Genomic DNA, 13,940 nt, shown 5'->3' with positions numbered 1-13,940 from the left:
AGACACGGGGAAAAACATGCAAATTCTGCACAGAAAGGCCCAGTCCGGCCCAGGAGTCAAACCTGCAACCTTCTTGCTTAAGTTATAGTAATGTTCCCAAACATTTCCCTTTTGTACAAATCAAAATGTATTTATCTGACAATTTCTGGCATGATTGTGTAATCATACAGCCATATTTTTTAGCCTAGTTGACTTCTTTTTTCTATTTTTGCTCATTAGTGTCTTCAAAAAGTCAAATCTGTTAAACAGAGGATGGATTGAGAATGATACATGAACACGCAAAGTCTGGGGCAGTGCAGAACTAAATATTGCTGGCAAATAGTGACTAAATTTTCAACATCAGACCAATACTGACCAAATGTATCTGATGGATAAATGATATAACAACCCCTCCTGATGCAAGCACTGTGTTTTATATGTAACACAAAAGCAATCACTTCTATATTCTAAATTTAAGCAATATCAACTACTGTAGATATTTGTATTTGCAGTGAAAGTACATATTTCGGCGTCTCTTGTGACCGCATTGATTTATCCCCAAAAGGTCCAGCGCGGCGAGCCGAGAAGAAAAAAAAAACTACAAATCTGCCACTAAGAAAATTATAAAGCCAGAATAGAATTGCAGCAGAATTCCTACACACACAGGCTGGAAAAGGCGAGCCCTGGTAACAGCACATGTGAAGGGTCCATTCTTGGGTCATCCTGGTCTTAGAGGAAAGCTGTCCTTGGCTGCCCCTCCTCAGCCTGTCCCAGCACCGCTCTCAGTCCTCCTGCCCTCCTCCGTACAGGTCTGCTAGCTTCTTGAAGCGGGGGCCCCAGTCGTTGAGGTAGTCATAGTCTTGGTCGCCTGAACTGCTGGAGTTGAGTGAGCTGACCGAGCCCGCTGTGGAGCCACTGCCCTCGTAGTCGAACACCAGCAATGAGTCGTAGGGCGGGGCCGTGGGGTCGTTGTCCGCAGCTCGCAGCCCCTGCACAAGCAACACACCACATGAGGTCAAGCGGGATGGCGTGTCACTACTGGAACTATTATTAGTATTTGCTATTATATGTATTTGCTGTACTATTCTAAGTGATACATCAATCTGGCCTGAGTCAGGTTATAAACGTTTTAGAACTAAATGTTACCTTAGTTATCTTGTAACTTTTTTCTCCAACTTATAAATCAACAGACATTTTTTACAACTGATACTATTCCATTCATGTTCAAATTAGAAAGTCATATTCACTTCAAACGTGAAGATTATATAAGCGTCTCACTCATTTATTTGTTATTTGATGCTGCAGGAAATGCCTGGTGACACACCAACTGAACCATCTCCAACGTCTGAGGTAAAACCTGAGGAGTGGTGCACATGTGTGATCAAGGAGAACGCCGAGGAGAACACACCATAGCAATGACATAAACCAAAGTTGAGTCCTGCTTCGGTTGGCGGATAACGAGTGGCCAGTGTCAGGGTGGTAAAATGAACTCACGTCATTGATAAAGTCCCCGATGTCTCCTGGGTGGGGCAGACTAGGGCGCACAGGGTACTGCGACTCGGCTGTGATCACCGGCCTCTCGTCGACCCTCCGGACCCCCGCAGGCTTATTCATGATGTGCTCCAGAGACTCCGGCTGCTGCAGCTGGCTCAGGTCGTAGTCCTGCATGGATCAAGGTTGGAATTTAATGATCAGTGTCACCCAGTGCCTTCACTACACAACATGCTTCACTTCAGCTTTCTTAGACCAAATACAACTTTCTGGTCAATTCTAACTCCCGGTTGTCCACAGCATTCAGAGTAACAGGGTTTTGTATTGGGCCCTGGCAGCCTGTTCAAAATGATCCAAAGTCAAACGCATTTACTTTCTTGTTTATTTGATATTTTAATGATTATATTAATGTGTTCAGCAATGCAAAGGGAAACAATACAATAAAGGTTATACAATTATGTTAATAATTGGTAACGCAAGAGTACTCTAACACGTTACTTTTATAACAAAGTAGTGCAGTAATGTAGCACCTTCAGGGCAACGTAATGAGTTACTTTTAAATGTAACGCTAACCAACACTGATTGAAATCAACATCAACAGTTAATTCACAAAAGGTGAATAAATATGTATAATAATATATATGGTTAAATTAAATAAAAGTCTATGAATCTATATCATGCCTATAACACACTTGTGTTGATGCAGAGGATGTTAAAGACTGAAGCCTGATCCGTACCTGGTCCTCCTCGCCTCCCCCTTCCTCGTCATATTTCAGGATATTGTCTCGAACGTCATCCTCAGGATCAATGAGCAGAGGCTTGGCCTGTCGCTCTTTCTCTCTGCGCTTCATCCACACCACAAACAGCAGCACCATGCCTGGAGCACAGCACAGGTTATTAAGGATGTACATAGACTTACACAGTCAATGACAATCCATGGGCTTCAGAGTGAAGAAAAACTAGCACCGTTGTTATAACAATGACTAATTCAAAACCAAATATTATATCTTTTGAATTGTCAAAATTCTTCTAATTTGTTGTATATAAAGAGGAAGCTGAAACTCCTGAATAGGTTTAATTACTGCAAGGTTCTTGGTGTTACTTCTGATGCGCAACTGGGCAAGAATGCTAAATTCTATTTCTTGCGTGTGGTTATTTAACCACCAAGCAGCACTTCAGTTTAGCTCTAAAGTAAGTGGTTAGTACATTAATGAACAAGTTGGTTAGTGTAGCCTTTACTGCATGGGTGCACTCACTCAGCAGGATAATGATGCAGATAAGAATAGCAATAATGGCCCCTGTGCCGAGTCCTGCTGCTGCCACGGCTCCGGTGGAGCTGCAGTCTCCGCTGTCGTCACATGGACACACTTTGATCCGGAGCATGGAGCGGTTGGACAGAGGAGGGTTCCCCGAGTCCGACACGATTACAGGAATCTCGTAGACACCAGCCTCCAGGTATGAGATCTTTAGCTTCAACTGAGCATAGTCTCCTGGAAATAAAGATACAAACCAGTAGTTTAGTCCAGGCTATAATGTGTCAAAAATGAATATGGTTCAGGTACACGTTATTGTCTTCATTGGGAAATCTGTCCACGTTTGAATCATATGGAACAACCTGTCAGGAGTGGTATATGCCACAGTGCAGCGCCTGGTGGCCCAGCTCCAGATCTTGAGCTAGAATTGGTCAGAACTACCAAAGCTGGAGGATTTTACCTATGTCCATTTGTGTTGACGGGGGAAACTGAAGTGCCTGGAGAAAACTCTTACAGCGTCTTCAATGATGTAATAAAAGTTTGTTAAATCACTCTCTGATGAATATATTTCTGTTCTTTGTGGATTTAAGAGTGTTATTCGCCGGTGAGAAATTCTTGAAGTAGCAATCATCCTGACACATGTGTACCCGTGTAGGCGTTTAAGATAAAAACAACAACAAATATAACCTTCTCCATCAATCATTTAGTCAAGCTTGAACAAGAGGCGCGGTGGGAGTAGGATCAAGGTATGGCATCAGATTTGTCCTCAAGAAGACAACTGCTGCGAAGCATCCATCTGGGCCCGGTCAGGTGACAGACTGGCTGCCAAGGGGAGGGCAGATGAATGGGTCTCATTTGTCACGAGCCGTAGATGGTGCGTCAACACCGGGATAGCGACCGTGTTTCTCACTGCAGGCTCTGTCAGGCATTTTGTTCAACTTCCCTCACAGCTCACGAGTGTCCCAGCAGTTATTGAGAGAAAGGGGTGCCCCATCTGTTAACCCCAAGTTTCTTTCAACTGGTAATGGCGCTTAATTCAAACAGCCTTTTCCCTTTACATCAAAGTAATTGGGTTTCCGAATCAAAAGCAAGTTAGAGGTGAACAACGCCAACTATTCTTGATGTAGCAAGGGCAAACAGTGTCCAAAAGAGCTTGTCATTTTTGCAGTCCGGTGTGCGTCTCACTCACAATTGTAAAAGGTATACAATTTATAATAAATTCATAATAGTCAAGAAAAAAAATAAGTAAATTGTGACAGTGGTGTGACAGTTGTATTCATAAAAGAAATGCCAAAGATGTCCAAAAGTATCATTGATATCACAGACTATTGCCTCAACAATTAACAATTCAAAAATATTCCATACTTTGATTGGTCAAATGTACAGGGGACTAAAAAAAACAAAGAATAGTCAAAATCATTTCAACAATCTGATCCTTAAGCTTTTTGATTTATTTTATTCCAAGTCATTCAAATACGTCTTACCCCATGAGCAGGTTAAACTTGCTCCATATCAGACTTGATCTGGGACTCACCACTGAGTCTGGAGATGGTCCAGTTGCGGCGGACGACAGCTGGGAAGGTGGGCAGCTCGAACACAAAGGGTCCCACGTTGGGGTCGGTGTCTGCGTCCGAGGCAGTGATGTTGATCCTGGAGTTGGGCCGGCCGTGCTCACAGATCTGCGCCTCTCGCGGGATCAGCACCGGAGGGTTGTCGTTCACATCTATCAAGTAGATCTGAAGCGTTCCTGTGCCACTAGCCTGAGGAGAACCTGAGAACATAGTAACAATCAGAGTTCTGGTCATTAGAGTTATTGTAAAAAAATAAGATTCAGGAAGGATGTGTATGTTTTATGAGTATGACACTAGTTATTCACATACATTCATCAATCTACAGCCATAAAGACACAGGGAGGACAATCAGAATTCACCCAGAAATATTTATGTTTTTCAATGTATTTAGAAGCAGGCATCCATTTGCTGCAATGTCTGTTTCCGTCATGCAAAGTGCCAAAATGATTAGCTCTTACACACAGAACAGGGATGTGGCTAGGTCATTTTTAGGGTGCTATAGCTTGTGCACAACCAAGTTCTACATTTGTATCTTGGGCTAAGAACTTCAGTGCAAAACAATGTGTCCATTTTGAGCTCAAGTGTTGAGAATACATTCAGTTTCAAAAGCGTTTTAACTCTAGTCAGGGGAGGAGTGGCAGTGCAGACACTTGGGTGGGTTGTTGTTTTCTCACAATGACTATATGAAGACTTCAAATGAAGCCTGTATATGTAGTTTACGTTGTGAATGTTGCAGATGATTGTCAGAACAGCTGCTGATGCTATGAGGGCAATGTCACATCAGGTCTGTCCAACGTTTGCATTCACCAGTTTTCAACGCCTGCCAACGCGGCCACCAGGAGTTTCTGTGTGAGATGTTGAATGTTTAATGTATTATTCTTCTGAAGTTTATTGTTTTCTAAGTGCCTCTGCATCTTTAAACAACAGCCACTTTGGTTGTCTCAAGTAGCAGCAACAAAATGTAATTAACAGCATTCAGCTTTGGGCTGCAGTGACAAATATGGGTGTATCATAACAAGCAAAATTGGAATTAAAGCTTTAGGCAAGTAATGTTTAAAATGTAGCTGTGTATGAGCAAAAGTTTCACTCCAAGCAAACTTGTATGGTCATCACTCAAGGTAGAACTAGTAGATAGTATATAAAACTTTAAGTAGAAGCAAAATTAGATTGGAACCCATTGTTTTGGAATTGGAAAGTGGTATGTTTTACTCCCACAGGATTGCAAACATCCCAGCAGTTTGGAGTGGATATTTGACACTTAACAGCACACAAGCAGTTCCAGGTTTAACATTATCAAATACAAAATCTAAATCTATGCCTTGACCATCATAATTTAAATATTTATTAAAGCATATCGAAATCGAAACTTTCAAGGGTAATTATCTGACTTATATGAATGCATTAATAATCTAGATAACCACTCTACTAATTATGTTAAAAATAGAAATCAAGAAAAAATAAAGAGATGGAATGTTTGTTTTGACATATGAAGAATGGGAGGGTATTTACCACAAAATGACAAAATGGCTCATGTTTGTTCATAACACCATGTCAAAGTGCTCGCTAGTCACAAGGAAATGTTAACTGCTGGAGAAATTGTGGTTGCCAGGAGATGCACCATTACCATGTGTTTTGTGACTGTCCTGTTGCTCAGAAATATAATATAACAAAGCACTACCCACTTGATTTCAGAACTATTTACTATTTACTCATGGACACAGTCAATAGATAGATATTTGGGGCATACGCTTGGCGGCAGGGAAAAGGTCCTCATGAAAAAATGGATGATGTAACTGCAAACAAATAAAGGACGGGACATAGATTATATGGGCATACGGAAAAGATTTTTTGGGGGGAAATTGACGAATTTGACAGGTGGGACTTTGGTTTTTGCTCTCTGGTCACGTCCTGTTCTGTGTTTTATATGTTTAATTTGTTTGGAATAAATAAATAAATAATTACAATTCTTTCCCTTTAGCTTGCCACTTTTTCTAGTTATCTCAGGTAGGCACACAGAAATACTTTTGGCGCTAATTAAGTACTACTTAAAATACATACTGAACTTGGAGACTGACTTAGTTAAAAGGGCTTATTTCCACAAGGGTATAAGAATACATGTATTACATTAGTGTGGCTAAAACCAAATGTGGACAGTAACAATCACACAAAATACAAAAAACTCGATTCTCAATGCCGGTACATAAAATCAAATAAATAACACATGGATTGACTGAAAGCGTAGCAGTATTTTTTCGATCAGACTAAAGTGATATTAATTAAATAGATGCAGAGTCTTGTTCATGTAGATTGAAAATGCAGTTGCATGGCAACATATTGATTAGCATTGTTGCCATCAAAGCAAAAAGGGATCGATACTGTGACACTGTGAGGCCTTGTTATGTGGAGTTCTCCTTGTGCTCTGGTTCCCTCATAAATTCAAAGGCAAAATAGTCTAATCCTCCAGCTTGGAACAAGGAACCTGGCTCATAAAGGATCAATATAGAAAGGCACACGCTGTTCTGCTGCAGTGATGTACGGCGACCATTCAGCTGACGCCCTCAGCTCGTTGTCAGAGTCAGTAGGATGAACTAAATTACTGGTGCAGTACAGGAGACTTCACACTGCCTCTGACTATACACTTGAACTGTTTTTCCCATCTCCCACTAACTTCAACACACACACACACACACACACGTCCGCTAACCCTGCGTCCCAAGGCCCATCGACTTCTTGTCGGTTATGATAGTGCTGGGTGCTTTGTTGCCTTTTGTTTGCGCTTGGCTTGAGTAGAATAGGTAAAGAGAATTTCAATCCAGTTCCAGTGTTGACAGTGGGATTTGCAATCAATATGTAGTCAACACTCACCTCATTTCTCAGCGGCTAAAGACACCTGGGTCCTGTCGACTTATACAAGAGTGTAAACACCTCCATTTGTGCTGTAGTTCTTTAGTCCTGCACATGATTGGAGCGACTGAGGTGAATGCACTGACAGAAACACCACTTATTGCATTAAGTAGGTTGTAGTTAATGCTTGCTTGGTGAGCCAGTCACTCCAAATTTCTTTAGATTTTGGGATGTGTCACAGCCGCTAATTTGTAGCATGTGTCACCTAAATGTGGAAAACATATCCTCTCAAATATCCTTGTGACATTCAGAGCAAAATATATAACTTTTTGAATTGTAGATTTGGCAAAACATTTTCAGTCCCTGTGTTATTTTTCTTTGTTTCTTTGTTTTGTTACACACAGCCATACATTTCTCTCAGGTTCATGCTGAAATTACGCACTGCAAAATTAAACTTTTCTTGTTAAATGCTGTTGAATTAGCTGATGCAGGCTAACATGACATAATCCATGCAGTTTTCTCAGCATCTAAAGGAAATGTAAGGTTATTTGATGTTTTGCAACCTTATACCGTTCTGTCGGGAACAACAACAAAGACAAAACGTGCTCCTCCGATGTACAAAGAGTTTATGCAATGTAAAATAAACCGCAGACACTCTAGAGTTACAATTGCAAGTAATGACACTTATCGGATGACAAAGAAGGGCTGACAATGCTGGATGTGCTGATAAAATCCCCATGTGGGACAATAAAGGAATATCTTATCTTATCTTAAAACAGGATAATGTGGAAGGGAATGCCAAAACATCAGCATAATTACTGACTTACCCGACTTACCATTGTCGAACGCCAAAAAGTAGCTTCATATATGTTGTTCTTCACATGTATAGACTCTCGGTCCAACATGGCCATAGTGGTGATCTGACCGTTGGTGCGATTGATTCTTAGCCAGTTTGCGGGATCTGACAGTTTGGAATACCTGTGAAATACAAGTCTAGACGTCAGAATGATTTAGAAGAAAGGGCAAAATGTTAATAACGATTTTCCATGTAATATTTCCAACTTTTAACTTATACTTCTAATGTTGGGTTGTTCAGATGTCCTTCTAAAAGCTGGAACTTTTGCTCTCTCTCTCTCTCTCTCTCTCTCTCTCTCTCTCTCTCTCTCTCTCTCTCTCTCTCTCTCTCTCTCTCTCTCTCTCTCTCTCTCTCTCTCTCTCTCTCTCTCTCTCTCTCTCTCTCTCTCTCTCTCTCTCTCTCTCTCTCTCTCTCTCTCTCTCTCTCTCTCTCTCTCTCTCTCTCTCTCTCTCTCTCTCTCTCTCTCTCTCTCTCTCTCTCTCTCTCTCTCTCTCTCTCTCTCTCTCTCTCTCTCTCTCTCTCTCTCTCTCGCTCGCTCTCGCTCTCTCGCTCTCTCTCTATACACAAACACACTTGCTTGTGGGTCATTGCTTTATTTAAAAGTTGAGAAATAAATGTCATCTGAGTTTCTTTGGCAGTTTACGGTTTAGTGACAGTGAACGGCCCCTGTTACTCGCATATGCACATAGCCGTCATGTGTGCCACTGAAAACTATTTGCTACTCCAGCCAACTAAGAGTTCAGCGAGTTTATTATCAGCAATAACTGCCATAGACTTAATATATCTGGGCTCCAAATTTACATAAAGATATCAAAGTGGTATCATTTTACTCTCAGATTCTAACTTTCATGTACTGCATAGGCTACGAGACATGACCCGACATCACAGAAATGTTTTGAATTCTCCAAACACTTCCATAAATTCCCATCTTTAATCCCAACTAATAGTGAAGTCAGCTGTCGAACGGACTAGTCCTCAGATCTGCCTCTCATCTCTTCCTCCAGAGACGGCAAAAATAAATAAAAATGAGAGGAAATGTTGCTGGCTGCCTTCCCGCTTGCTGCTGGAGCTGTCTGGAAGCCGGTGTCTGCTTTGGAGTATGCAATGGCTCTGAGCTCAGATCAATAGCACAAGCTTGCTCAAAAAACAGAAGAAAGTGACGGTGTCTGAGAGAATGAGACGTGGCAGTCAGCCCATGGCCACAAGAACACGCTAGACACGTTCTTGTTTTCTTTTAATCCGTATTATTTATAGAATTACATCACATACAGATACAAATCAATTACTTTAACTAGTGACGGTGCAAGCAATAGCACGCAACTCTTCTTTTGACATTAATGTGCAAAGTGTAGGTTCAAAGTGTCCCAATGCTGCCCTTACGGCTGTCACACTTTAGTTTGTTAAGGTGAGTCATGTCGATGGGGTTTTAGTCACCCAAAATGTATATTAGTCGACTAATTAAGCTATTTGATTTAGATTACAAGGATTTAAATGGGATGGCAGCAAAGTGAACAAGAGTGAGTTATCTGAAGATTAAGTGAGTGAATCATGAGTTCAATCTGTTAAACTCATGGCCCATAAGCTGGGCCAAGTCTTTAGTCGACCGAGGACTTATTTAGTCAACTACAGGCCTAATTATCCTGGACTATATCAGAAACAAGTAAACTTCAAAGTGATAACAATCAAAAGCTCCAATCACCAATGTATTAAAAGAAATAAAACCGTTCTATATTGAACAGCATACAAAACTTGAAAACTGAAAGATATTTGCATATTTATGTTACAAGCTATACTCATTCATTTATAAGCAATTACCATAGTGTTTTCTCTAACGACAAGCTTTATGCATATTATCAAAGTGTCAGCTGAAAGTATATGAGTGTCATTTTCAGACATACTGGATATATTTTTCCTTCTAAATTGCTCAATGACCTCCGAAAATCAGTATCAACCCAACTACTGCTTTGGAAGATGAGAGATCTGCTGAAGCTATTGCTCACCTCGCAGACTATACAAGTCCACCTTTCACACTATCAATTCACTAACATTTCCAGTGCTATCCTCGGTCGGTGACATTAAGGAGAATCAATATAGCTAGGTTGGTAGAGGGACGAGTTAGCCGAACCATGGATGGGACGTGGGAGTCTCTGTCGCACTTAGGGTCAATGTCTGTCTGGCACCGTGCAGAGAGGGTTTGGCTCATTATCGGGCTCACACTGGTTGTTGCCATGCAATGGCTGAGGTAGCAAAATGTGGGGCGGAGAGGGTCAGTGGATGCCACGCAGTTGGGATAAATCCTGATTCAATACTGGTGATAGCATTTAGCCTGGCACTTTTCATTTGTGTTATCTTTTAATTGGTACAATCAACCTGTCCAGAAATAACAGATGGAGACTAGCCTGTGGCTAATTTCTGGCATATTTACACATGTTCATTAATATGCACTGTCCCTTTTGTAAATAAATAAATAAATATAAAATGTGCCATGTCCCTTACATATACGCTGCTAGAGAATCTGTGCAAGAACCTCTTTACAAAGCCCTGAGTGAAGAGAAAAGTTTGCTTAACAGCAGAAATAATGGATTTATGTCATTAAGACAGAGCAAACCTGACTGACACTGGTCAACTCACTGGTTATGGACTAATATTAATCATACATGGTTTATTTAAATTGGATCCCACTTAATTGAAGAAAACAGAGTGGATTTTTTAGCTCTTTGTCTGAGAGGAAGAAACTATCGATCTCTTAACAGCTCAAACCTAACGTAAACGTTAACACTAGCAACTCTGTGAGTCTCTATCTAAAAGTGTTTACACAGGGTTTACATCTCTCGTGTTGGGCTGTTTCGCCGCTCTGTGTTTAATCTTGCGATGCATTATTTAAGACCAGAACTGAGTTAAATCAATATTTGAAAATGTAAATCTAGTCTATGACAAAAAATATAGCTTATAGTATCACTGTGCTGAAAAGGAGCTGAAAAGGAGGCAGTGAGATGTGGGTCTTCGATAGATGACTAACGGTAGGCGATTCGTTGAGGTGCACAGGTAGTTGTCCGTGATTGGTCGACAATCACAGGTAATACTTGTGATTTGTGTTACCTGACGATCTGGTGGACAAAGTGGTCTGGGTCCTGCGCAGAGAACACTGTGAGGGTCGTTCCAGCTGGTACACCCTCCTCAAAGCGGATCATCTTGGGGTTGACGGGGAACACGGGCGGCTCGTTCACATCCTGGACTGAGATGGTCACTCCTGCGGTGGACTGCAGAGACGACTGGATACCACTGGCCAAATGGGCTTGGTTGGACACTACCACTGTCAGCATGAAAGCTCGGTTCATCTCAAAGTCCACTGGCTAGGGAGAGGAAGTTGAATGAAAATGATAACTGTTATGCTTAAACTGTGCATAAATATAGCCACTCTAAAGCGTATTAAAATGTGTGATTAAAGATTTAAAATTCCGCAGATGGCGAAGAAATTGCTTGGTATACATGCGTTCGCACATCCGGGAACTTGTGCAGTGGCAACCGAGTCCGCCATTTTGAAAGGGGCACAACAGCACGTCTACTACATAGGAAATCCAGGAAATATGAGGCCAAAATGCCAAAAACCTGCGTTCTGTTAGGACATTGCTCTGTTGACTGATCAAGAAATGAGAGCTTTGTCGTGTACCTTTGTTTGCCGTTATCGTCTAAAGAATTAAAGTATTCGTAGCTCATTATGCCGTAGAAAAGGATGCAGTCGTGTTGGTTTTATATATCGCGTGACCCTTTTAAAATGGCCGCTATGGGGAAGTCCCGGCTGTATGACGTCACCGCGAACGCATGTATTACTTACTTTCACCACAGTGAGCATGCCCTCGTTGGTTACAGGGTTGGTGCGGATGGTGAAGTGCCCAGAAGGGTCTCCACTGACGATGCGGTAAACTGCGTTCCAGTTGGGGCTGTGCGGCTGATCCCGATCCAACACGGTCAGGTTTGTCACTACAACGTTCAACTTGTTCTCTGGCACTTCCCCTGAAAACTGCAATAAGTAAAGAAACATTATGCTGTGAGAATGGTCCAATTATATTGATGTAGTAATATGACTGACCAAATTCGCTTTAATGAAATGATTTATGGAAATGTTAAACCTGAATCGATAATTCAGCCTTTTCCATAATTGTCCAAATTAAAACAAACTGCATTGAGGTCAAAGCAAAACCTCTTATTACATTACATGGACAGGGAGTCAAGGAAAGACCTAGTTTTAGTAAATTAGAGAATTGCATCTTCCATTATGTTAATGTTGTCCCTAGTGCATGCCTGTTCTTATGAAACTCAACTAATGGATTTGTTCAATTAAGTGTTTACCCATTTAATTTGAAATTGTTCATACCTCAAATCTGAGTTTTAATATGCAATTAGATAAGTATCGGTAATTAAGGCAGCGTTAGCAATAATCTTTGCCTAATGAGTTTTATTAAGTTGCAGTGAGAAATTAAGATGTATTATAATTTAAACCGTATTTCCTCTTGAAATTCCCAAGCCAGTAGCACACTTTGTCGTCTCCCGGTCACTTCACATATCATATCATCATCCTGTAGTTTCAGCCATGGGCTTCTCTCCAGCAGTACAATCCTCAGCCTCCTCTACATTTCCTTCTATTCACCGCCAGTGTCTTTAGGCCCACGGATGAAGACATTTTCTTAGGTCATAATCTCTCTCAGTCGCTATTAAGGCAAAGAGTCCAATTTAATCTCTTCACAGGTTACGCCCGTTATGCTATTCCAATGCGATACTGTACAAATGGAGTTACGTAAGACTAGACGATTCTTTGCAGCCCATTTGTCTGCATCTATTGTAAGTCTATCTTAGTTGACATACACGTTTCCAGTGGAGACACACAAACACCATGATGTATATATACGACGCAGCTTTGCAGGATCGAGCTTCATACAGACTGACCACTCAAAAGGCACACACATGCCTGAGATGATAATCCAGTTATATGAGGCATGTTTCTGGCAGCAGCAGCTTTCTTTAATGGCTTCATCATGTTTGGATAGAAGCGGCATCCAAAGCTCAGCCCATTCCTTCCCCTTTTTCTTCCCCTAGCAGTACAAGCAGGCCCGATAAGCGCAGAACAAATTAAATACACACTCGCTCCCATAGTCTCTAGTGTGTGGGCTGTTCCATTTCATTTGCAAACCCAAAGCTTCCACCGCAAACCTTCAATGTTTGATGGCCATGCTGTCAGAAAGCAAATTGGGATGCGCTCCTCTCCGGGGGCGTGGACAATAGGCATGGATGTAAGGGGAGGGTGCTTTCAAATGGACAGTCTCTCTGAAATGCAATGTGGACTCATTGATAAGCCTCAAGAGACTTGCACTTTACAAAGCAGCTTGGATAGTATACAGGGAGGGGTTGGAGCCTAAACCACTTGTGTCCACAAATTATGAAGTTTGGTTTATATAACCTTCTACTGATGCCAAAATCTATAATATCTTAATACCCCGTTTCCACAAGCCCTGCACTACTCTACTCTCCATTAAACCTTCTTAACCTGTACCAAGTACATTTTTAACGCCTCCTATCTTTCTGTGTAAATATCTCATGTTATAACGTAACACTCACTCGATAAGTACGAGCTCAGGAGCAGATGAACCAGATGTGAAGACACACAGGTAAATCAGCTCACACAGAGTAATCAAGGACAGAAGACAGTAAGGACAGCTGTGACAGGTTTTCAGTTTGTTAAGCTTCAAAATGCTGTGTGTTTTATTACAATCCAATTCATATTCACTTAGAAATTCGTCTAATTAGACCCAGGGTGCAGCCGGTTGTCTTTAGAACCTCCGGTTCAAAGGACTTGAACCAGCGCTATATTTATGTGTAAATTTCTCATGTTACAACGTGGGCACCTGCGGTTTATGGACAGGTGCGGCCGGTATATGTACAATTTCTATT

The 13,940-nt window shown here is 41.4% G+C and overlaps 1 protein-coding gene across 1 annotated transcript in view; it reads right to left on the bottom strand.

Annotated features, from left to right (window-relative positions):
• Positions 1-444: 444 nt before the first annotated feature.
• Positions 445-13,940, bottom strand: part of LOC140365514 (cadherin-4-like) — a 292,800-nt gene continuing 279,304 nt past the window's right edge. The window contains 9 exon segments of the mRNA XM_072451987.1: positions 445-968; positions 1,474-1,641; positions 2,208-2,347; positions 2,727-2,960; positions 4,258-4,494; positions 7,975-7,995; positions 7,998-8,116; positions 11,094-11,347; positions 11,830-12,015. Coding sequence (XP_072308088.1) covers positions 762-968; positions 1,474-1,641; positions 2,208-2,347; positions 2,727-2,960; positions 4,258-4,494; positions 7,975-7,995; positions 7,998-8,116; positions 11,094-11,347; positions 11,830-12,015 — 1,566 coding nt within the window. The 3' untranslated portion in view covers positions 445-761.

This window comes from Eucyclogobius newberryi, unplaced genomic scaffold (genome assembly GCF_026437365.1).
Source record: "Eucyclogobius newberryi isolate DKJ021-1_F unplaced genomic scaffold, fEucNew1.0.hap1 SCAF_19, whole genome shotgun sequence".
NCBI classification, from domain to species: Eukaryota; Metazoa; Chordata; class Actinopteri; order Gobiiformes; family Gobiidae; genus Eucyclogobius; species Eucyclogobius newberryi.
The sequence above is the reverse complement of the archived record's forward strand: the minus strand, read 5'-3'. Positions and strand labels throughout refer to the sequence as shown.